This window comes from Ursus maritimus, unplaced genomic scaffold, assembly GCF_017311325.1.
Source record: "Ursus maritimus isolate PB19 unplaced genomic scaffold, ASM1731132v1 scaffold_14, whole genome shotgun sequence".
Taxonomy (NCBI): domain Eukaryota; kingdom Metazoa; phylum Chordata; class Mammalia; order Carnivora; family Ursidae; genus Ursus; species Ursus maritimus.
This window is the reverse complement of record NW_024423786.1, coordinates 50,298,049-50,321,181: the sequence shown is the minus strand read 5'-3', so window position 1 is coordinate 50,321,181 and position 23,133 is coordinate 50,298,049. Positions and strand designations below refer to the sequence as shown.

At 49.5% G+C, this 23,133-nt stretch overlaps 1 protein-coding gene across 1 annotated transcript in view; it reads right to left on the bottom strand.

Moving 5' to 3' along the window:
* Window positions 1-12,630, bottom strand: part of OLFM2 (olfactomedin 2) — a 59,557-nt gene extending 46,927 nt beyond the window's left edge. Inside the window, exon 1 of the mRNA XM_040629377.1 lies at window positions 12,524-12,630. Within this exon, the coding sequence (XP_040485311.1) occupies window positions 12,524-12,589 (66 nt within the window). The 5' untranslated portion in view covers window positions 12,590-12,630. The remainder of the gene's footprint in view (window positions 1-12,523) is intronic.
* Between the last annotated feature and the right edge of the window lie 10,503 nt (window positions 12,631-23,133).

Below are 23,133 nucleotides of genomic sequence, written 5' to 3'. Positions count from 1 at the left end.
CAGTTTGGCTTCTCAACTCTTCCATCTTACACTTAACCAGCTCCCTGTATTAAATTCCCTCTCTTTGAAACACCTAGAGTGGTTTGTTTCCCTAACTGAACTCTGAATGATATCGCCATGACGTCTGAAGGACCTTCCCTGGCCACTTCACTGACGATACCAGCCCCCACCACTCTCTGTCCCTTACTCTGCTCTATTTTCTTGAACAGCATTTATCCCCATGTGACATTACTTTTATTTGTTTATGGTCTGTCTCCTCCACTAGACTTTCAAGTTCACAAGGGTACCTACATGGCTGTATTTTTCACAACTGAAACCTCAGGGCTTAGAACAGTGCTTGGCACATAGTAGGTGCTCAAAAAACGTTGATTAAGTGACTAAATGAATCTACAGCTGAGGCTCCCAAAGGTATATCTACAGCTCAGATCTCCAGCTGCAGTTCAGACCCCTATGCCCATCTGCTCCTTGGACATTCCCACTTGGGTTCCACAGGACTCACAGCACATGATGCCCACCAGAACAACCCCAATCAGAAAGACAGACAGTGTGATGATGATTTAGAGAAATGGGAACCTATTGCTAGTGGAAATATAAAATGTTGCAACCACTTCGAGAAACAATTTAGCCCTTTCTTAAAAAGTTAAACAGGGGCACCTGGGTGGCTCACATGGTTGAGCATTTGACTCTTGGTTTTGGCTCAAGTCATGATCTTAGGGTCATGAACTTAGCGTGAAGTCTGCTTGAGATTCTTTCCCTCTTCCCTCTCCCTCACCGCTCCCCCCACTCTCTCTCTAAAATAAATAAGTAAATAAATAAATAAATCATTAAAAAAAAAGTTAAACAGAAACTTACCCTAAGACCCAACAATTCCATGTACCCGAGAGAACTATGTCCATTCTAAGACTTGTATGTGACTACTCCTGCCAACATTTTTTCATCATGAATGAAACCATCTAGAAGCCCATCAACTAGTGAATGGATAAACAAATTGTGATACATCCATACAAGGGACGAATGTTACTCAGCAATAAAAAGGAACAAACTGCAGATATACACTATAACATGATGAACCTTGAGAATATTTGGCTAAGTGAAAGAAACCAGATACAAAAGGCCACATTTTGGGGCACCTGGGTGGTTCAGTCAGTTAAGCATCTGCCTTCCGCTCAGGTCATGATCCCAGGGTCCTGGGTTCGAGCCCCACATTGGGCACCCTGCTCAGCGGGGTGTCTGCTTCTCCTTCTACCTTGCCCTTTGCCCCTCCCCCACCTCCTGCCTTCTCTCTCTCTCTCAGATAAATAAAATTTTTTTTAAAAGCCACCTTTTGTATGATTCCATCTACACAAAATGTCCAGAAAAGGCAAACCAATAGAGACTAGATTGGTGATTAGAAATTAGATTAGTGATTGCCTGGAACTGAGGGTGGGTGTGGGGATGGACTGCAAAATGGGTATAAGGGATCTTCTGGGGGTGATGGAAATGTCCTAAAGCTGGATTGGGGTGATGTTTGCACAATTCTGCAAATTTACTTTTTACGTGACTTTTTAAGTCACTGAATTGCACACTTAAACAGGTAGATTTTATGGCATGTAAATTATACCTCAACAAAACTGTTAAGGGGGGCATTCTTAAATTTTCCCTTCCAGCCCCCTCCCCTGAGGTGCCCTGCAATTGCTCCGATGTGAGAATGAGTCCTTAAATTTTGTGCCCTGGTTTCCTTGCTTGCCTTCCCCTGGTCCTGGCCCAAATGTACCCTCGGGTAGAAACTACAGACTATGCCCCCCTCACCCTCCTTCTCCTTCCCTACTCCATCCAAACCAGCACCAGAGCACGCTGATCTTGATGCAGAAATGTCTCCAGAAAGTATTCCTTCTTTTTTTATATATTTATTTTTTAAAGATTTATTTATTTATTTTTGAGAGGTGGGGAGGGGAAGAGGGAGAGAGAGTCTTAAGCAGACTCCGCGCTGAGCTAGGAGCCTGATGCGGAGCTTGATCTCACAACCCTGAGATCATGACCTGAGCCGAAACCAAGTCGGATGCTTAACCAACTGCGCCACCCAGGGGCCCCTAATATTTATTTATTTAAATAATATGTACACCCCCTGCGGGGCTCAAACTCCTGACCCTGAGATCAAGGGTCACACGCTCCTCCAGCCGAGCCAGCCAGGTGCCCCAAGACCAAGAAAGTATCCCTTCTTCTCCATCACCATTATCACTCTAAGCATTGTGTTGGGGAGTGCCTTAGGTTGAATGTTTGTGTCCCCCCCCCCCAAATTCCTATGTTGAAACCAAATCTCCATGTAAGGGTATTTGGAGATGAGGCCTTTGGAAGATGATCAGGTCATGAGGATGACCCCACCCTCATGAATGGATTAGTGTCCTGATAAAAGAGAGCTGGGAGAGCTGTCTCCCTTCCAGAATGTAAGAGAACAGTGAGAAAACACCCTATCTGCCAGCACTTTGATCTTGGACATCCCAGCCTCCAGAACTGTGAGAAATACACGTCTATTGTTTACGAGCCACTCAGTCCATGGTATTCTGTTAGCGCAACCTGAATGCCCCAGGACCAGGAGCCATGGAAAGAAATGCTTTTTTCCCTGACCTGAAAATTCTCCAGAGGGAAAAAGTTGACAACTGTCAGAAATAATAACCATGGTTGTTAAGGTTTACTGAGTACCTATCCCATACTAGGTATCATTTGCAGCAATGGACATGTAATAACTCACTTAACCCACAGACTATCACTGAGTAGAAGTAGACAGGATTACAATTCCCATCTTTAAAATGAGGAAACAGAGGCACAGAGCTGCTAAGAAATTTCCTGAAGGCCCCCAGGATACTATCCCAGACGGTCAGGCTCCAGAGCATACATGGTGCTGGGTCAACTGCAACTATTCACAGGGGAAAGAATAAATGTTGATCCCTACCTCATATCCTATGCAAAAATCAATTCCAGATGGACCATACATCTAAATGTGAAAGGTAAACAATAAATCTTTTAGAAGAAAATACAGAAGAACATCTTCATTACTCTGAGGGTAGGCAAAGATTTCTAAAACAGGACACTAACAAGCACTACCCTTAAAAGGGGAAAAATATTATTTGAACTACATTAAAATTAAGAAGTTCTATTGATCAAAGTCTCCATTAAGAGAATAAAAAGGCAAGCCACAGAGTGGGAGCAGATATTTGCAATCCTTATGTCCAACAGAGAACTCATATCTTATTTAATCTATGTAAGATCTGTATAGATAGATACAGATGCAGATATAAAATCTGGATACACTGGCACACATATATTCCTACAAATCAGTAAGAAAAAGGCAGGCAGCAGAATAGAGCATTTCACAAAAGGGAACACTGAGTGGTCAGTAAACATGGGCAAAAGTATTTAATATTAATCATCAGGAAATGTAAATTAAATCCAAAACACGCTACCACGACACACCACCAGAATATCTAAAGGAAAAAGGAGAGACACCACCAAAGGGCTGGTGACGACGTGGAGCAGCTGGAATGCTCAAATACGACCGGTGGGTGCGTAGATGGAGAAACTGAAGAGTCTTCGAGACTTTGGGAGACTGGCTATCTCCTAAATCTCAATATATTTCTCCCCTACGACTCAGCAATTCTGCTCCTCGGTGTACACGCGGAGTCTCATTATTTGCCGATTCCGTATTGGCAAACTCGCCCACTCACTACGATTTATTTGTAACCCCAAAATCAATACTCATGGGGCTTTCGTGGTCATGCGTGGATATGCATGCAGTGGCAAAAAAAATTGGAGTCACCAACTCGCAGGTTCCCAGCTGAGGCCCCACACATCCATACTCTGCCTTCTAGTTTCAGCTCTTATAACCGTAATTAAGCGTCTTTTTCACTGGTTATCTGGTGCCAAGGTTTTCACATTTTTTGCATGTGCTTTTTATTAGTGATTTCACTATTTTAAGTGGCCCCTGAGCACAGTGCTAACTGCTGTGTAGTGTTTGGAAGTACAAGCAGGCTGTGGCGTGTCTTTGGAGAAAAACCATCTTGCCAATAAGCGTCATTCAGGCCTGAGTTGCAGTGCCTTCGGCCATGAGTTTGCTGTTAATCAACCAACAATATACAATAAATAAGGTGTTTTTTAGCAGAAACATACAGAAAACTAAGTGGCATATTGTTTGGTCAACAAAAATGTGACCAGAGGCTTGCAGAAATCTAACCCAGCTATGACCCAATGCCATGAGTCAGTATTCGCTAACACCCAACAGAAATGCGAACGAGACAGAGTGTCAGAATATTCCTATCAGCACTGTTTGTGTCAGCCGCAAACTTCACCAACCCACATGCCCAGCAACAGAACAAATAGATCATGGTATCGTCACACCATGGAATGCCATAAAGGGATGAAAACAGGCAAGGACCACAAAACAGTCATACAGTGGCATCTTACAAGCATAATGTTCAGCGAGACAAGCGGGGCCCAAAACTACATACCTCATGGCTTCATTAAATGACAAAGCTGGCCAAACCCGTGCATGGTGAGAGATGTTAGCTTAGCGGGGATCTCTTGGGGAGCAGGTGGTAACTAGAAGGAGCATGAGGGGGGACTTCCGGATATGTGAAAAGCTCTGTTTCTTTACCTGGTGCTGGTATCACCATGTCACTTCAAGACAATTTATCAAGCTGCACCTTTACGATCTGCATGCCTCTCCGTAGATATGTTTTACGTCAAGAAGAAAATGTACTCAAATATATGAATTCAAATATATGAGTTCCTATATGATCTGCAGCAGGTAAAAATGATGGAACTTTCCAGCAGAAAGGCTAAGAAACACAAACCCAAAAGAAAACAGAAACAAAACACAAACCAAGTGAAACTTAAGTGTCCTTTCACAAGGGGCCCTGTGGCCTCTTTCATTCACACATAAGAAAGGCATGAATTCACGTCCACACACACACAGCTTTGCACACCTCAGAACACAACTGGCGTAATCTTCTAGCCTGCTCCTGCTTTCAGCCTTTTGCTTGGTGACAGCAAGTGTTTGGAAATGGTGTTGAAACATGTCTCGTTTGTGTCTCCCGAAAAGTCTCAGAGCCCCACACCCCTTCTGTCATCTCTGCTTTCCTGCCTGGTTCAGAATTCCTGGAGGAGGTGGGGAAGGAGACAGCTGTCCTTGTTAAGGACCTCAGACCCCAGACAATGAGAGGTTCACTCCTTCCATTCCCCAAATGTTAGTCCTGCTAGGCCTCTGGCTGCCACCACTTTGCCTCAGGCCTTGCCAACTCCCGAGGTGATCCTGTCTTTATGCCTTCACTCTCCCAACTCGAGGGTCTTCCATGTTATAGCCAGAGGCTCTGGCCCTTGCCCAAATCCAACCAGGTCTCATTCCTGGCTTTAAAATCTTTTACTCAGGGGCACGTGGGTGGTTCATTAGGTTAAGCGTCCAGCTCTTAATTTCAGCTCAGGTCATGATCTCAGGGTGGTGAGATCAAGCCCCAAGACCACGCTCAGGATGGAGCCTGCTTAAGATTCTCTCTCTCTCTCCCTCAGCCCCTCCCCCCTGTCACTCTCTCACCTTTTACTTAAATAACACAAAAACAAACAACCTGATTTAAAAATGGACAAAATATTTGACGTTTCTCCAAAGAAGATACACAAACAACAATAAACACATAATAAGAAGCCCAACATCAGGAACTCTTCATGAAGCGCAAATCAAAACCACAATGAGAGATCATGTCGCTCCCGTGGGCTTAAGTCAAAAAGTCCAGTAGTAATAACGCCGCGAGGATGTAGGGAAACTGGAGCCCACGTGCACCGTGGGTGGGAATGTAACACGGTGCAGCCACTGTGGAAAACAGTACGGCGGCAATCCCACTTCTGGGCACACGCCCCAAAGAGTTAGAAGCAAGGTCTCAAAGAGATATTCGCGCCCCATGTTCACAGCGGCATTATTCACGATAGCCAAAAGGTGGAAGCAACCCAAATGTCACTGAAGGATGAACGATAAACTAAATGTGGTGTTCACACAATGGGACTGTGTTCAGCCTTAAAAAGGTGGGAAGTGATGGGGGTGCGTGGGTGGCTCATTCGGTTAAGCGACTGGCTTTGGGTCAGGTCATGATCCCAAGGTCCTGGGATCGAGTCCCAAGTCAGGTTCCAGGCTCAGTGGGGAGCCTGCTTCTCCCTCTGCCTCTCCTCCTTGCTCATGCTCTCTCTCTCTCTTTCTCAAATAAATTAATTAAAATTTTAAAAAAGGAGGGAAGTACTGATGCCTGCCAGGACATGGGATGAGCATTGAGGACACGATGCTGGGTGAAATAAGCAAAAGATAAATACTTCATGATTCCATTTATACGAAGTACCTAGAGTAGTCAAATGCATAGAGAGAGAAAGTAGAAGGGGGTTTGAGGGGGCTAGGAGAGAGGGCAATGCGACGTTGTTTAATAGGCAGAAGTTCAGTTTTGCAAGATGAACAGAGTTCTGGGGATGGATGGTGGTGATGGTTGCACAACCATGTGAATGTACTTAACACTACACAATTGTACATTTTATTTTTTTAATTTTTCTTAAGATTTTATTTATTTATTTGTTTATTTATTTATTTATTTGACACAGGGTGGGGGAGAGCAAGCCCAAGCAGGGGGAGCAGCAGGCAGAGGGAGAAGCAGGCTCCCGCTGAGCAGGGAGCCTGATGGGGGGCTCAATCCCAGGACCCCGGGATCATGACCTGAGCCAAAGGCAGATGCTTAACTGACTGAGCCACCCAGGTGCCCCTGAGAATTGTACATTTTAAAATGCCTAGGATGGTAAATTTTATGTTATGTGTATTTTGCCATAATTTTTAAAAATCTTCTATTTAAACACACACACGCACACACCCTTACTTAGTCCTGAGAACTACTCCGCAGTGGGCTGTGTCACATGCTTGTATGTGCTCACTCGATGTCTTTCGAGACATTAGGAAGAGAAACAATCTGGTTTATCACGTGTTCACCATGTATTTTTCTTGGGAACAACTGGGACTTTCTCAGGGCCGAAAAGGTGAGGAGCTATTTGCCATTTCATTCAGTGGCTTCAACTGACTTTGCCTTTTGGTTTCTTTCTTCTCCTGCTGTGACTCCCTGTGTTCTCTGTGCTAAGCAGGGCTGCGAGGTGAGCTGTCCAGGACAGCCAGAACTATGTGCAAAGTGAGAGAACCGGGCCCGGAGAGAGCCTGCTGGGACTCCGAGAAGCAACGAGAATAAGCTTCCGCACACAGACTTCATGGTCTATTCTGACTCCTCTCTGTTCTTCCTGGTTTCTTCTTGGCTTGTGGCTGAGCTCTGGATGGACAGAGCTGTGAGATGCACCAGCCTTCCACTCAGCATGAAGACATGTCGGGGTTCTCAGAGCAGAGTTCCTGAAAAGTGGGAACTCCTCCCACTTCTGTCACAACCCCCTTCCCAGCACAGCCAGACTTGGCTGCAGAGAAGTTAAATTTCCCACCCTGCCCCTTAAGAGCTCACGCTGTCACCCAGACCTTGGTGTCTTGTGTGAGGTTCAAAAGGCAGAAGACTCCCAATGAGCACTTTCGAAATGAACACATGAGTGCAAAAGTAAGTGGAAACAGCAAGTTACTGCCTCCCGGGCACTGACGCTGAGTTCTGGGGACAAAAGTCATTGCCCACGCCAGTTGCCAGGCTCATGGGAAACCCATCCCCATGCACGTGGCCAACCCATATGAAAAGTCACTGTGTACACATACCCACAGACATGACTATGGCACACACACGTCCCTGTGCCCAGCTTGGTCAATGCCAAGTGCATGGTTCTGAAACATACACAGACACCCATGGACACTACAGATGAAATCCTGTAGGGCCAGGGGTCACGAGGCAAGTGGTGTGAGTCATTCAAGTACAGAATGGGTTCCAGTGTTTATTTAAAATTTTGATATTTTTATCACAGGGTTTTTTTGCATTAATTTTGATTTTCTTAAAATATTCTTTATCTTGGAGGCACCTGGGTGGCTCAGTCGATTAAGCGTCTGCCTTCGGCTCAGGTCATGATCCCGGAGTCCCGGTTAGGGTCCCATGCGGGCTCCCTGCTCAGCGGGGAGCCTGCTTCTCCCTCTCCCTCTGCCCCTCCCCCAGCTCGTGCTCACTCTCTCCCCCACGCTCACTCTCTGTCTCTCAAATAAATAAATAAATCTGTAAAAAATAGATTATCTTGGTTTCCGACTTTTTTCTTTTCTTTTTTTTTTTTTTTTTTCTGGTATCCCCTTCAATTTTGCCCCTGAGGCTAATGCCTCCATTGCCCCGCCCTGGCCCAGGGCATTGACACACCTTCCGCCTGCACACCTTCGGCAGAGCCGCGCGCGCACACTCGCTGCACAAACCTCATTTTACCACCAGGTGTCACCACAGCTCTTTCATCTTGAGCCCGGGTTTGACACCACCCCCCCCTTTCCCTAGGAAGAAAATGTCCAATTCACTTATATCTGAGTGTCCTCAGATTTCCTTTTACTTCCTTCCACCTGGGACATTTACATTTTCTAAAGGAGCCCAGGAGAACAGGGTGTGAACCCCAAACAGTGGTGCCCTGTAACGGTGGAATTAGATGAAGATGAGCTTTCCTGATGCCTCCCATCCAAGAGCGGTGGTTGATGTGAAATGGGTAGGGGATGGCCCAAGGGGACAGTTGTTCCCTCACCCCTCCTTTGGTACAAGAGCCCCACTGTTTGAGAAAGAAAGAGACTCTGTGCGCGGAGGAGGGAGATTCATCCATTCATTCAAGTTTTTATTTTAACATGTTTGCTGAGCACCTCCTGGGTGCCTGGCTCTGTTGTAGGCACCGGCAGCGATACAACAAAGTCCACTGGACCCTGACGAGCTGCCACTCTAGGGGGAGACAGACAATGAATGAAGGAACAAATTGTGGAGAAGAGTGACAGGCTATGAAGAAAAACAACAGAGTAAGAGCTCAGAGAGTGGCTGTGGGGAGGTCATTATAGGTGGCTGGTCAGGGTGGGTCTCTTGGAGGAGGTGTCATTGAAGTAGAAGGAGAGGGAGGGAACAGTGTCCCAGGCAGAGGGAATGGCAAGTGCAAAGGCCCTGAGGTATGCTGTACAAATTGAACCACTCCTCCCCTCCCATCCTGTGGGGACCCCAGGAAAGAAACGACTTCAAATCCAGAGAGTGGCCAATCCAGATTTATAGCTAGATCTTAGGGAGGACTTCCCAGTAGTCGGGAAGTGGGCATCTTTCCCACAGGGAAAGCTATCTGGGAGTCTCCAAGGCATTCACAGGCCAGACCCAGAACATCTGACACAGACCCTGGATGGATGGATGGATGGATGGATGACTCCTCTGACAGGTCCTACTCCTGTTCTCAGGGTCAAATCCAAACTCCGGTCTATAGCCCACAAGTTCCTACTTGGTCTGGTCTCTCCTGGCTTCCCTGGCCTGGTCACCCCGCAAACTCCCCTCCCCTCACTCCTCTCCAGACACACCAGCCTCCTTGCCACTGCTCAAACATACCGAGATGTGCTCACCTCAGGGCCTTTGCACTTATTATACCCTCTGACTTGAATGCTCTTCTGGATTCTCAGAAGGCACCCCTCTGACCTCCTTCAGGGTTCACCTCAAATACCTCCTCCTTAGAGACACCATCTCTGACCACACCTGTTAAATAGCCACCCACACCACCACTATCCCTCTTTAATCCCCTTTACCCTGTTTTTTATTCTTCACGCCACTTGCATTCTATTATATATTCATTTTGTTGTTGACACTGTATTACATATTTATTCAGTTCTTGCCTGTCTCTCCCGCCAGAAGGTCAGTTCCAGGAGGGCAGGGATTTGATAACTTGATTCATGGCGACCTCCCCAGGGCTTAATCACATCTGTTGATCGAATGGACAAATGAAGGATTTCTAGCAAGGACCCTTGGTGGAGCCCAGGACCCATCAGGGACTGAGAAGGGAGCTCTGGGAAGGGATGGGGGGTGGACAGGGGGTAGAGCATTCACTCTTCAGAGCTCTTCCTTCTCTGGGGCACCAGGCTGGGCGGGCAGCTAGGGGCTGAGGCCAATTTATGACGCTGTAGTGCCCATGGTGGCCGCCTGGAGGCACTGCAGTTAGTTGCAGGACCCCACAAGCCCCAGCTGATTACCCCAGGTTAGCCCCGCCCCATTCACCATTTAGCCCCGCCTCCCTAACCCAGTTTAGTCCCTCCCCAAAGCAGTCCCGCTTGGCCCCGCCCCCAAGCAACTCCCTCCGCGTTCAAGGGTCCTTAAACTCACCCTCCAACAGCACATTTCACCGCACTCTCCTGCCCCACTAGCCAATCTGGGTGACAGGTCAAGAAATCTAGAGTTCGGGGCACCTGGGTGGCACAGCGGTTAAGCGTCTGCCTTCGGCTCAGGGCGTGATCCCGGTGTTGTGGGATCGAGCCACACATCAGGCTCCTCTGCTATGAGCCTGCTTCTTTCTCTCCCACTCCCCCTGCTTGTGTTCCCTCTCTCGCTGGCTGTCTCTATCTCTGTCGAATAAATAAATAAAATCTTTAAAAAAAAAAAAAAAGAAAAGAAAAAAGAAATCTAGAGTTCCCCAGGGGCTAGCCAGGGTGGAGGAGAATCCCGAGGTGGTGATTCCCAAGGGTCCTTCTTGGAAATCAAATTCACCTTCAGTCCCGCCCGGTTCATTTTTTGCCAGCGTTCTCTCAACCTTCTGCCTCTTTTGGTCTCTCTTTACTTCTCCCTGGCAGACATCTCAGTTGAGCATCTACTGTGTGCGGCCCGATGCCACGCACTGATCACACTTCCCATCCCAGCCAGGATGTGGGTCCTGAGATGGGAAACCAAGAAGTGAGGGATGGGACCCCACAACCTCTCCCTGTGGCCTGGAATCCTACTGAGAGTCTGACCCCCACCCCTCCCATCGCCCCCTGGGATGGGTACAAGGGTCTGATTCCTTTCTTCTCTTGACCGGCAAAGAGAAGGTGCCAGGACTGTTTTTCCTCTGAGCTTCTACCTAAAAAACTCTTCTGGTTTCTACACTGGCACTGTCCACACCCATGGAGTGGATTATTTAACGAGAAGGTAAATGTGTGGGCTCAGGCACCTGACCGCCTTTGTTCAATCCTAGCTCTGCCACTCCTGAGCTGTGTGAGCTTGACAAGTGACTTAACTTTTCTGTGCCTCCGTTTCTTCGTCTGTAAAATGAAGGTAACACTAACACCCACTAGTAGGTACCAGGAGGATTAAATGCCTTCTTTCCTGTTGTGTGCTCGAAACAGCGCCCAACACATAATAAGCACTTCATAAATGTTAGCTGTATTATAATTATTATTTTAGATTCCAGCTTCCCTCTGAGCTCCTACAGATCTGAGAACTTGAGGGGGCTCCCACCTCCAAGATGGAGGAGGAAAGAGGTTTCCCAACAGCTGAAGAAAACTGGGACACCCCACCCATTTTGCAAGGCCCCCCAAGCCTGCCCAAGAGATGGGGATACTATGAGGAGGAAGACTTGTTTCTGTGAAAGCATGAATGGGGCGGACGAGGCACCAACACACACACACACACACACACACACACACACACACAGAGGCATGGAGGTACACGTTTGCACACACAGCTCCTAATCTTCACCCACCCTTTTAGAGCGATTTACTCAAAGGCACAGAATAGCACACGGTCACCCCAAACTCTCACACAGCCACACACTGGTCACACATATTTTGTACAACACCCAGGCAGACGGACAGAATCATGCGGACGCACACGGATCTTTATACACAGACCTTTACACACAGCTTCAGTTGCCCAAATACCGCCAGGATTATTAACACAATCCTCACTCGCTGTCACACCACCAGTCACACAGACACACAACTCCGGGTGGCAGAATCACAAGCCTCGCACTGTCACATCAACCCTCCAGCCACAGCCTCCCACTGTCACACACAGACTCGCCCTCACGTACAAACACCCTCTCCCATCACACCCCAACTCATGCACAGCCAAACACACAAACTCTCAGTCACACCCAGCTGTGATACAGACACACACATTTACCCAGCACCCCTCCAGCACCTCACTCACGTCCCCATCAGTCACTCACACGTGAGTCCCGCCCCCTTCCCCACACTGGGGGTGCAGGTGAGGAGCGGGGGGCTGCAAAATTCGGGCACCTCCTGCCATAATGGGGGGAGTGAAGGGTAAGCAACACCCCAAGGCCCCCTGAAGTTGCCCCCGCAACCCCACTCAGCTTCAGTGAGATGGCGGGTGTGGGCTCCGGGTCACCGAGAGGTTGAGAACCCCGAAGGTGGGGTCAGACTGTCCCCCAAACATCTCAGCTCGGGGCTGGATGTGAACCCCCCTTTCCCTTCCCCAAAGCCAGGGTGGATATCCCAGCCCCTCCCCCGCTGCGACCCCCGCCCCTTTCAGCCCCAGGGCTTATGGAGCCGCAAACCGCGTTTCTGTCCCGACCCTCTAAGACCCTCTCCCCTCCTGGAGCCCCTTGCGCCTGCACCTGCCCGCCGGGCCCCTACCTGTCCGGCGAGGCCTGAACACAGCAGCAGCAGCAGCAGCAGCGGCGGGACCGTGAGCGGCCACATGACGCGCCCCCGGCCCGGAGTCCCGTCCCCCCGCCCGCCCTAGCGGCGCCTGGGCGCGGGGACCGCCACCTTGCGCGACCCCGCCCGCCCGGCCGGGGCGACCCTCGCCGCCGCCTCCCCCGCCTCGCCGGCGGCTGGGATTCCGCCCCACCCCCGCCCCCCTCGCGCGCTCCCAGTCTTTGTTGCGGGCTCCGCCCCCCGCCCCGCCCCCAGCTCGTCTGCGGGCGAGGACCCAGCTTGGGTCTGGGGGCGGAGAAGGGGGAGGAGCTGGCACTGGGGAGGAGAGCTGGGGACAAGGCCCGGCAGTCCCCTAGGCCCTATGGGGGCGAGTCATGGAGATGGGGGAGGGGGTTCCGTCACGTGTTTGTAAATTTCACCCTCCCAGGACCTTTCTCACGTTGAAAATGGAGGTGGGATGGGAGTCAAGGGGCAGGGGGAAGTAGGAGGAAGACCTGGTAACGAAGAAGAGAAATTGAGAGGCCCACTCCTAAAAGAACTCAAGAATCAACGGAGAAACTGAGGCAGAGCTTGTGAAATGGGACGTTGAGGGAAGGGGGTCACTGCCGGGACAAGGGGGTGGGACATGGATGGAACGAGGAGCGAGAGACCAGTGACTGGGTGGGCCTGGCTCCCAAAGGGGATACCTTGTTTTCTCTCTCCCTCTCCCACCTCATTCTCCAGGCCCCTCTTCCTCAAAGTCTGCCCTCCCCCGGCCACACCTGAGACAGTTTCTCACTCCCGTTTCAAGGACCCAAGACGGGAGACCAAATCCGGAGAGGATCAAAATATTAACACGGCCTCATCTGCATATGAAGGGCGTCCTTGTTCTGCCTCCAGCCTTTCTCTGCTTCTCCCTCCTCTCCGCAGTTGTCTTCCCCTCAGTGGCTTTTTGGTGAGAAGAGCAAGCAAGTCAGGTTACAGAGGAATCAACCAAAACATACCCGGAGGGGTGTGGGGGGAGGACTGGCATTTTTCTGACCCGACTGTATGCCAGGCAGATAACTGCCATGGATGGTTTTGTCCAAGCAATAAAAGAGCTTGTTGTCGGATAGAACTGGGTTTGACCCTGGTTCTGTCACTTCTTGGTGGTGCAACCTTAGGCAAAGAGCTTTCCTTCTCTCAGGAGACCTGTTTCCTCATGGAGGTGTCAGGAGGCATCTGGGACTCTCGAGCAAATAGAACACAAAACCGGCACTCAATCCCCAGAGAGCACAACACAGTGAGGCATGGAGTTGAGGAGACTTGACATGGACATGGGGCACAGAACAGAATCTGAGCCGGGGGAAGACATCTCATCCATGCCTCTACCTCCTCTCCCCAAATGGGAGATGGTCCTTTGCTGACTCCTCAGACCCAGCCTGCGGTAGGAGTAGAGTAGGAAGGGATGTTGGTTAGTATGAACCAGAAGCTTTCGACCACGTGTGGGCTGTGGTCAATACTGAGGGCAGGGGGTCTCTGCCAACTCTCACCATGTCCGTTTATCAGAGTGGCGCCCTTGTGAGAGCTGTGTTTCAGGATGGTGAACTATATCCTCTGCGCTCTGAGATGGTCATTGTCATGGTCAAGCATAGCCTGTGTTATGTGGTTGACATTGGTCTATGTGCCCTTAGGTCCCTTCTCCATCCTTCCCCAGCTCTGCTCTTTTTCAGGGCGGGGCCCCTGCAAACTACATTTCCCAGGCTCGCTTGTATCTGGCTAGACTCAGCCAATGGGAGACCTGAGGAAAGGTTGGGGTGGGGAGTAGGGAGAAACCAGAGTATTGCTCCTTCTCTCTCCACTTTGGTATCTCTGGCAGTGTCCATTGTGTCTCCTCTGTGGTCTCAGCCCCCCTGGGATGGGAGTCCCCAGTGTGGTTCAGCTCCTGCCAGGTGGTGGCAGGCTCTGGACTCTGGTAACTACTTCCTCCCTTCAGCTACATCAGCTCTTGGGAAGATGGTGGCTGGCTACTCACTCTAGAGTCAATTCGCCTTCTCCTGTTTATTCTTAAAGCTTAACTAACATCTCTGTGGCTAAATCCCCATATGAAACTTTGCTATGGAATTACCCGGCATGAGCTTTGTTTTTCTGACTGGACCCTGGCCAATACATTCTACACTGTGGTCATGACCGCAGCCATGGTCAGTAGTAATCTGTGTCCTGATCATGCTGTGGTCAGTGTCCTATGGACCTGGGATCTGTGCTGCCATCAGCATCCTGGTTCTACTGGGGTCAGCAGAGTGGTCAGTATTATGGTCTCCATGGGTCATTCCTGGATGTATTGTGGTCAGCGTGATGGTCAGTTTCCTGGCTGTAATGTGCTCAGAGCCGCAATCACTGTCCTGTCATGCTGTGGTCATTGTTCTGACCTCGCTTTGGACGGTGACCTGGCCATGCTATGGTCAAAATTATGGTCAGTCACACCATGATCAGGATCATACTCAGTGTCCTGGTTGTGCTGTTGTCAGCTTCAAGGTCAGCACCATCATCAGTGCTGAGATGAGCACAGGTGTCCCTTCCTCTATGGTTAGTGTAGTGGTCAGAATTGTGGACCATCACTGGAGAGAGATCAGCTTCTCAAGGACCTTGTGCAGTGAAACTGATGGGCCAGGTGACTCAGGGTCTGGCACTGGGCAAAGGCTTCTCTCTACAATGTATGGGGGCAGGGCAGAGGAGCACTGGGTCCCTGCCAACTCTCACCAACTCACCATTGGCTTTTCCTAATTGGTGCTTGGGCAGCCATTGGCTTTACTCTCCTGTGACTCCTTCCTGTGTGTAGCCAGAGGAAGACACATCCAGGCCTTTGTTTTCCCACACTTTGCACAGGGCCCAACACAGAGCTGACCAAAAGGAATTTAATGAGTGAATGAATCTATGCCACGCGTGTCTACTCATGCCTTTGCTCCTGCGGATCCCTCTCTGTATTATTCAGAGGTCCTTTGGTAGCAAGTGGCAGAAAGGCAACTAGAACTGTTTTAACAAAAAAAAAGAATATCTGCTCACATAACTGAAAAAAAAAAATCAGAGGTAACTGACTTCAGGCATGGCTGGATCCGGGGGTCCTGTTATACCGTCAGGATTCTGTCTTTCTCCATTTCTCATCTCCAAAGTGTTATCCTGGGTTATTTGTTGTGCATCTTCCCTTTCTTGTCAAATCCACGTAGGCAACTGAGGGTCAGTCCTGCCGGGGACCCTTGGGAGAGAGCATAGATCCTGCTCCTCGCTGTTGTCCCACCTGAGGGGGGGGAGGTGGGTGTTCGTTCTCGAGGTCCTGCATGTCATTGGCGGAGGGCTGTTCCCAGGGGCGCCCCCTCTTCTGCATTTCTGGCCAGGCCAGTGTGTGAACTGAGACAGCCCTGAGGTGGGAAGAAGTGTGCACGGGAACGTGTCAAGGCCAAGGGGATAGGGCAAGGCACTGACCTCGTCTGCCTTTGGCTCATTTCTCAGATGGAGAAATTGAGGTTCAGAGAGCTGAAGACACTGGCTGAAGGCCACAGAGTGGATGTACAGCTGAGCTAAGGCCATAATTTGGTTCATGTCTGACTCCAGACATGAGGCTCTTTATGCTGTGGTTGCAGGGGAATACCTGGGCCAGACCCCGCGGTGTTCACGGGGCATCGAGAAGGCCCGGCCCCACCCACGCGAGCTGAGCGTCAGCTCTATGCCTCCCAAACCCATGCATCTCCACAGGATCATTCCAGTGCGCTCCAGGTCCAGGGCTCCCAACCCTGCACCTCCAAGAGCTACACAGAACGGAGCTCAGCCCTCCTTCCACGTCCCAGGAGAGGTTCCTGAGCTCAGCACTCAACCCTGGGGGCTCCCTGCAGACTGTCTCCATTGTTCAGCCCCATTCTTTCCTTCTCTGGGCCATTTCTTACTGTGGAACTGCTGCCACCCCTGGGACTCCCCCCCTTCCAGGTTGCGTGCACACACACACACACACACACACACACAACACATGGACACACAGTCACCCAGGGGCACCATACCCGCATTCATGCTCCAGGCACAACATCACACCCAGACAGAATGGTGTTATTCAGAACCAGCACACAAAAGCACATGCAACCCACAGCCCAACACACACATCCCAGGCCGAGGGTCCACAGAAACACACACCCACAGTCAGATGGTGGAAGAACATCAGAGACCAACAGGCCATAATTACCCAAGACCTGGCACTCATGAATACAGTGGACCCAACACACATGGACCCCTTACACAAAAAAATGCACAAACCCCGCAGTCCGGGCACATGGCTCACACACACAGATCCCCAGGGTGGACATCTGTAAAACAGCACGCCGTTCATACACGAACACATACACTGGCCTCCAAGACAGTCACACGCGAGAGGCAGGCAGTTCCTACCCAAGCACACGAAAAAGAGACACGGTTTGTACAAGAAACACCCAAAGACCAGAGATTCAGACCTGGTCACACACGCAAACGCACGGTACAAGGCACACAGTTCTCACACACAAAGAGACCCAAAGGGACCCACAGACACCCTCTGACACACAAAGCCCAGGCCAGGGCAGCGTGGGAATGAGGTTGTGGGAAGGGGGAGGTGGACAGAATGACTAAGGAGGCCTCTCTGGGGGCAGGGGGCGGGGGAGGAGGGAGGGTGGGCCTGCAGCCAGCACATGTGGTTCCCATTAACCGGCCTGGGAATTGAGGGATGAGTTGGCGGGACAAGGAGACCCAGCATCGCTTCCCAGCCCTGCCAAGCCAGGAAGGAGCGAGGCCCTAATCGAGGTTACAGGCCCGGAACTTGGCTCAGAATCACAGTAGCTCCTACCAAGAAGGGTCGACCCTGAGCCAGACCTGGCTGGAGCTCACTTCAACCCCTACAGCAGCCCGGGGAAGGGTTTCATAGGAGAGGAAAGTGAGGGGCTCAAAGAGGTTAAGCTAGTTGCCCGAGGTCACACAGCTAGGAGGTGGTGGAGCTGGGATTGGAGTTCAGGTCTCTGGGCAGCTCTGGCTCAAGCCCCAAAGTAGATGCAAGACTCCTCCATTCATCCACAAGTAGAGACAAGGCACTCGCTCCAGACCCAGCCTGCCCTGGATTTGTGGCTATGAACCAGAAAGCCTCTGCCCTCAAGTAATTGAGAGTGGGTGCATGCACAGATGGGCAGAGTTCTCTGAGCTCTGCACATGTTTGGAGAGCCCTGATCTAGCCTGGGGGTAGGGCAAGTTGGAGCCAAAAGCTGAGTAAGAGCTGGCAGGGCTCAGTGGGCAGAGAGAAGAGCAGATGCAAAGGCCCTGAGGCTGCAGAGTGCAGGAGGTTAGCTCTCCTGTTGAGGGATGGTGACCAGTAAGGCCAGAGCTGCCAGACTGAAAGACTTGGGGCCCGACAGGGAGTCCTGGAAGCTTGGAAGAGTAGTGAGCAGGAAGGGGTATGGTGTAGTCTGGCCAACTAGCATGAACGTTGTACCCAGGACAGCTGAAGGTGTGTCTTCCCCATAATCCTGAATTTCCATTCGTCTATATTCATACACCCCAGAGACATTTATCCATGTGCACAAAGACACATGCCAGGATGTGTGAATGGAACGCAGCGGAAAGCACCTAAAAGTTCATGAGTACAACGGATAGCTATGCTGAGGTAAGCATTTAGAAAGACGGGACTAGAAACACTTGTGCCTGCAGGAGAAGGTGCCGACGCCTCTGGCCGAGCTAGCAAAGCAAGTTGCAAAAGAACGTGTTCGATATGGTACCAGTTAGAGAGAGTTTAAAAACTTGCCAAAGTATGTGCATCATCCCTGGATACAGCCCCCCTGGATGCAGTAAACACGGAGAAATACTCTGAGGACAGAAGTTCCCACATTCAAGGCAAGAGAGAAATCGGGTATCGTGTTTAATGGGTATGGAGTTTCAGTTCGGGAAAATGACACAGTCCTGGCGACGGACGGTGGTCACAGTTGCGCAACAACACGAACGTACCCGATGCCACCAAACCAGACGCTTCCAAACGGCCAAATGGTACATTTTATGTGAGGTATATTTTATCGCAATTAAAAAAATTTAGTTCACACTCATTTGCCCATAGTGGGGGAGGGAAAGGCAAACTATGGCAGAAATGTATACAGGGGCATCAAATGTGTGTATGATGCTTTATTTTTTAGGCTGGGTGGTGGGCACGTGTTTATTATAAAGTTCTTGCTATTTTTCTTTTTTTCTTTTTTCTTTCTTCTTTTTTTGAGAGAGGGTGCGCGCGCGAGTAGGGGGAGGCAGAGGGAGAGGGATAGAGAAAATCTTAAGCAGGCTCCACGCCCAGTGCAGAGCCCAAGGTGGGGCTCCATCTCAGGACCCTGAGATCATGACCTGAGCTGAAACCGAGAGTCAGATGCTTAACCGACTGAGCCACCCAGGTACCTCTGCACTGTATGTATTTTTTATAAAAATGACACTTTTATAACATTTACCGTATGGCAGACATTGTTCTAAGTGACCTATTTTAGGTAATTTACGTCTCACACGACCTGATGCTTCGGTGCTATTATTCACCCCACCACCCCAGCTGTGGAGACTGGCTCACAACTTGCCCCAGTGGTGGAGCTGAAACTGGACCAGATGGCTTGGCTCTAGCCAGGATACCATACCGCCTCCATACACCTTCCATATTTCATTCATGAGCTTTGCAGCACCAGAAATGTGTCCAAGAAGAGGTGGTATCTTGGAAGGGGCGTGGGAAGGGACATGAGGAACTTTCTGGGGTGTTGGAAACAAGTCTACATCTTGTTTAGGGGATGTAGACATTTGTCAAAACTCATCAAACAGAACATTTAAGATCTGTGCAAACAAATGCTTAAAAAGAAATGTATCCGATGCAGCAATCCCACTTCTGAGTCTAGGTCCAAAAGAATTGAAAGCAGGGTCTAGAAGAGATATTTGCACACCCGTGTTCATAGCAGCATTTTTCACAGTAGCCAAGAGTTGGAAGCAACCCAAGTGTCTATTGATGGGTGAATGGATAAATAAGATGTGGTGCATCCATACAAAGGGAATAGCATTCAGCCTTAAAAGGAAGGGGAACTCTGACACATACGACAAAGTGGATGACCCTTGAGGACATTATGCTCAGTGAAATAAACCAACCACAAAGGACAAATACTGTATAATTCTACTTATGTGAGGTCCCTAGAATAGTCGAATTCACAGAGACAGTAAGTAAACGGTGGGTGCCAGGGGCTGGGGGAGGGGGAATGGGGAATTGTTTACTGAGGACAGAGATACAGGTTTGCAAGATAAAAAAAAGTTCTAGAGAGGGGCGCCTGGGTGGCTCAGTCAGGTAAGCGTGGGACTCTTGATTTTGGCTCAGATCATGATCTCAGGGCCTTGAGGCCGAGCCCCGTGTGAGGCTCCTCGCTCAGTGAGGAGTCTGCTTGGGATTTTCTCTCTCTCTCTCTCTCTCTCTCAAATGAATAAGTAAATCTTAAAAAAAAAAAGTTCTAGAGGGGCGCCTGGGTGGCTCAGTCAGTTAAGCATCTGCCTTCAGCTCAGGTCATGATGTTAGAGTCTTGGGATAGAGCCCCACATCAGGCTCCCTGCCCACTTCTCCCTCTGCCCCTCCCCTGCTCGTGCTCACTCTCTCTCTCTCTCAAAAATAAAATAAAATAAAATAAAATAAAATAAAATCTTAAAAAAAGTTCTAGAGATCTGTTGTACAGCAATGTGAATATACTTAACACTAATGAAATGTACACTTAAAAATTATTAAGGTTATGTTTTGTTTTATGTTTTTACCACAAAAATAATAAGATAATAAAATATAAAATAAATAAAATAAAATAAAATAAAATAGATCTACCAAGAGGGGGAAAGCCTTTATCAAGACAAGACCAGCATCAAGGAAGGGGCAGGATGACCTCTCAAGATCAATCCGGTCCTCTGTCTGCTCAGCTTCCCCTGTCTCCCCAGTATCCACACTGTCCCCTTAGGGTACAGGCTCACCCTGTCAAAAGGAAACTCTGGTGCCTGTGGCCACTCTAGACACAGGGCACACATGTGCTCTCATGGGGACAGGCCGTTGTAAGCTTGTGTGGCCTGTGCCTGTTTGTGAACCTACACCTTGTTGTCTTGTGTCTCTAGGCCTGGCTGTGTGAGAAGTCACATGGCACCCTCCCTCTCTCTGAATGAGCCTCTGCTTCAAGGATGCCTCCTCCAGACAGCCTTCCCTGACCACTCTGTCTCAAAGAACACTTCTTCTTGTCCTCGTCTCTGCCTTATTTCTCATCATAGCACCATTTGACTCGTCATATGTGTATTTGCTTACTGCCTGTCGGCCCCACTTGAGTGTTAACTCCACGAGGGCGGAGATCCTTGTGTGTTTCACTGCAGGATCCCCAGGCCCTATAATAGTGCCTGGCACGAGTAGGTGCTTAATAAATATTTGTTGATTGAATGAATGGACGGATGTGCGCAGTGGGGGAGGGATCTCGGAAACGTCTGTGACGTCAGTTTAGCAGAACCTGTGCATGTAGTTTATGTGTTGGTGGCATGTCTGTCTGTATGGGGCTGTGTGTCCCTCTGCCTGCCCAGCATGTCCCAGACCCCGGGATGCAGCAGTTCTGGGTGTGATAATGGGGGTCTCAGGTGTGGCTGCGCATCTGAGTGTGGGTTTACGGACATGGCTGTGTGTGTGTGTGAGGGCGGCTTTGGGTGTGTGTCCAGGCACAACTGGGTGTGTGCAGCTGTGTGTGTGGCCTGCTGGGCGCGTCAGCTTGTCTGGATCCGGCTGGAGGTGAATGGGTGTGTGTAACACAGGTCTGCCTCTCTGCGTCCGCCTGTGGATCTGGGATCTGACAAGATGAGGGTCTGATTCTCTGGGCCGTTGGTCGGTGTACGTCGTTGAGCCCGAATATCTCCAGTGGTGGTGTGTGTACGTGTAAAATTCGCTACTCCACGCACCTCCTACAGCCCTGTGTGAAGCCTTAGGTGGCTCCCACACCGGCTGCCCTGCCCGAGCCCCGGTTCGGAACGCAGAGGGTGTAATTGCTCAGGAAGCGCACGTGGTGGGATTAATTATGGCCGCTGAATATGCAAATCAGCTGGGGGTTTTCCCAGCAGCAGCCTGGGTGCCGGCGATGATGCTGGGTAAATACAGAGCTGAGCGTGAGGCCCAGAATTCCCTCCTTACACCTCTGTCAATTACCTTAATTTAGTAGGGCCGAGATTCTAATACTTTAACCAGCTTTTAGCTAATTAAAGAGTACTCGTTACACTATTGTTTCTCCCCTCAAATATCTGCACCAGGGTAGGCCTGGAGTTGCAAAAGCAGAGGCTAGGGGACCTGCATGCATAAATTCTGGGCTGTGTCTTAGATGCAATTATTTTTATTTATTTGTTTATTTATTTATTTATGAGAGAGAGGACTGCGCGCGCACACACACACTCCAGCAGGGTGGTGGGGGAGGGGCAGAGGGAGAAGGAGAGAGAGACTCCCAAGCAGGCTCTGCACCCGGTGTGGAGGCATATGTGGGGCTCAATCTCACCACACTGGGATCAGACCTGAGTCAAAATCAAGAGTCAGATGCTTCACCGGCTGAGCCACCTGGGCCCCCCTAGATGTACTTTTTTCAAACAATGGGAAAAATTCCCCTAAAGGAGAAGATGGCTTTTGCTTAGCAAAATCTCTAGCTCTAGACTCTGGGCAAGTTACCTCTCTGTTCCTCATTTCCCTTACCTTCAATATGGGGATAATAACGGAACCTCCCTCAATGGTTGTAATAAAAAATAATTTAATTCATCCAGGGAAAGCATTTGATGAAGGGCACCTGGCCTGTAGATGTCAATCAGTGGTCATTGTTATTAACAGTGTTAGTTGAACTAATCATGGATTGTGTGGGTATGAAGATTTGGTCTATAAGAAATGTTGTGAATGGTTCTTCATAAGAAAGTGAGATAAATTTGAGAGGAAAGGAGTGGAGAGGGTAGTCAAGAGGAGGCATCAGGGAGGGAAAGATGGCAGAGGACAGCAGAATCATGGGAAATCCAGATTGGGGGAGAACACACCACCACTGACAAATCTGTAATGCTAGGGACTTTTAAGGACAAGGATATTCAATATGAAATTCTTATCTGCTGATGTTGCTGCAACGGGACCTCCTGGTTTGCACACATGCTTACATGCTGACCTTCAGTAAAAATTGGATTCGTTCATTGTATTAGTCAGGATAATCAATAATAGCTGCTGTAACAAGCAACTCTTAAACATCTCAAGGGCTTAACGCAATCAAGTTATTTGTTTGATGGAAGTCTCCTTGTAACATTCCTCCAAGCAGTAGCTCAGAGAAGTTGGCCCCTTTCTAGTTCCATATGAGACACTCCCATCTTACTTACAGATGAGATCTCCAAGGTCATCACAGACTGTAAGAGCTCAGAGGATCAAGCAGGAGGTTTTATGGTTACCCACATCCCGCTGGCCAAGACCCAGGCGCGTGCCCCAACCTAACTGCAAGGGAAGCTGGGAAATGTGTTCTCAATTAGGAAGAGGAAAACAACACATAGCATTGGTGTTACCATATGTGTTAAGAATGTTTGGAAGAGGAACTAAATGGGAAGCA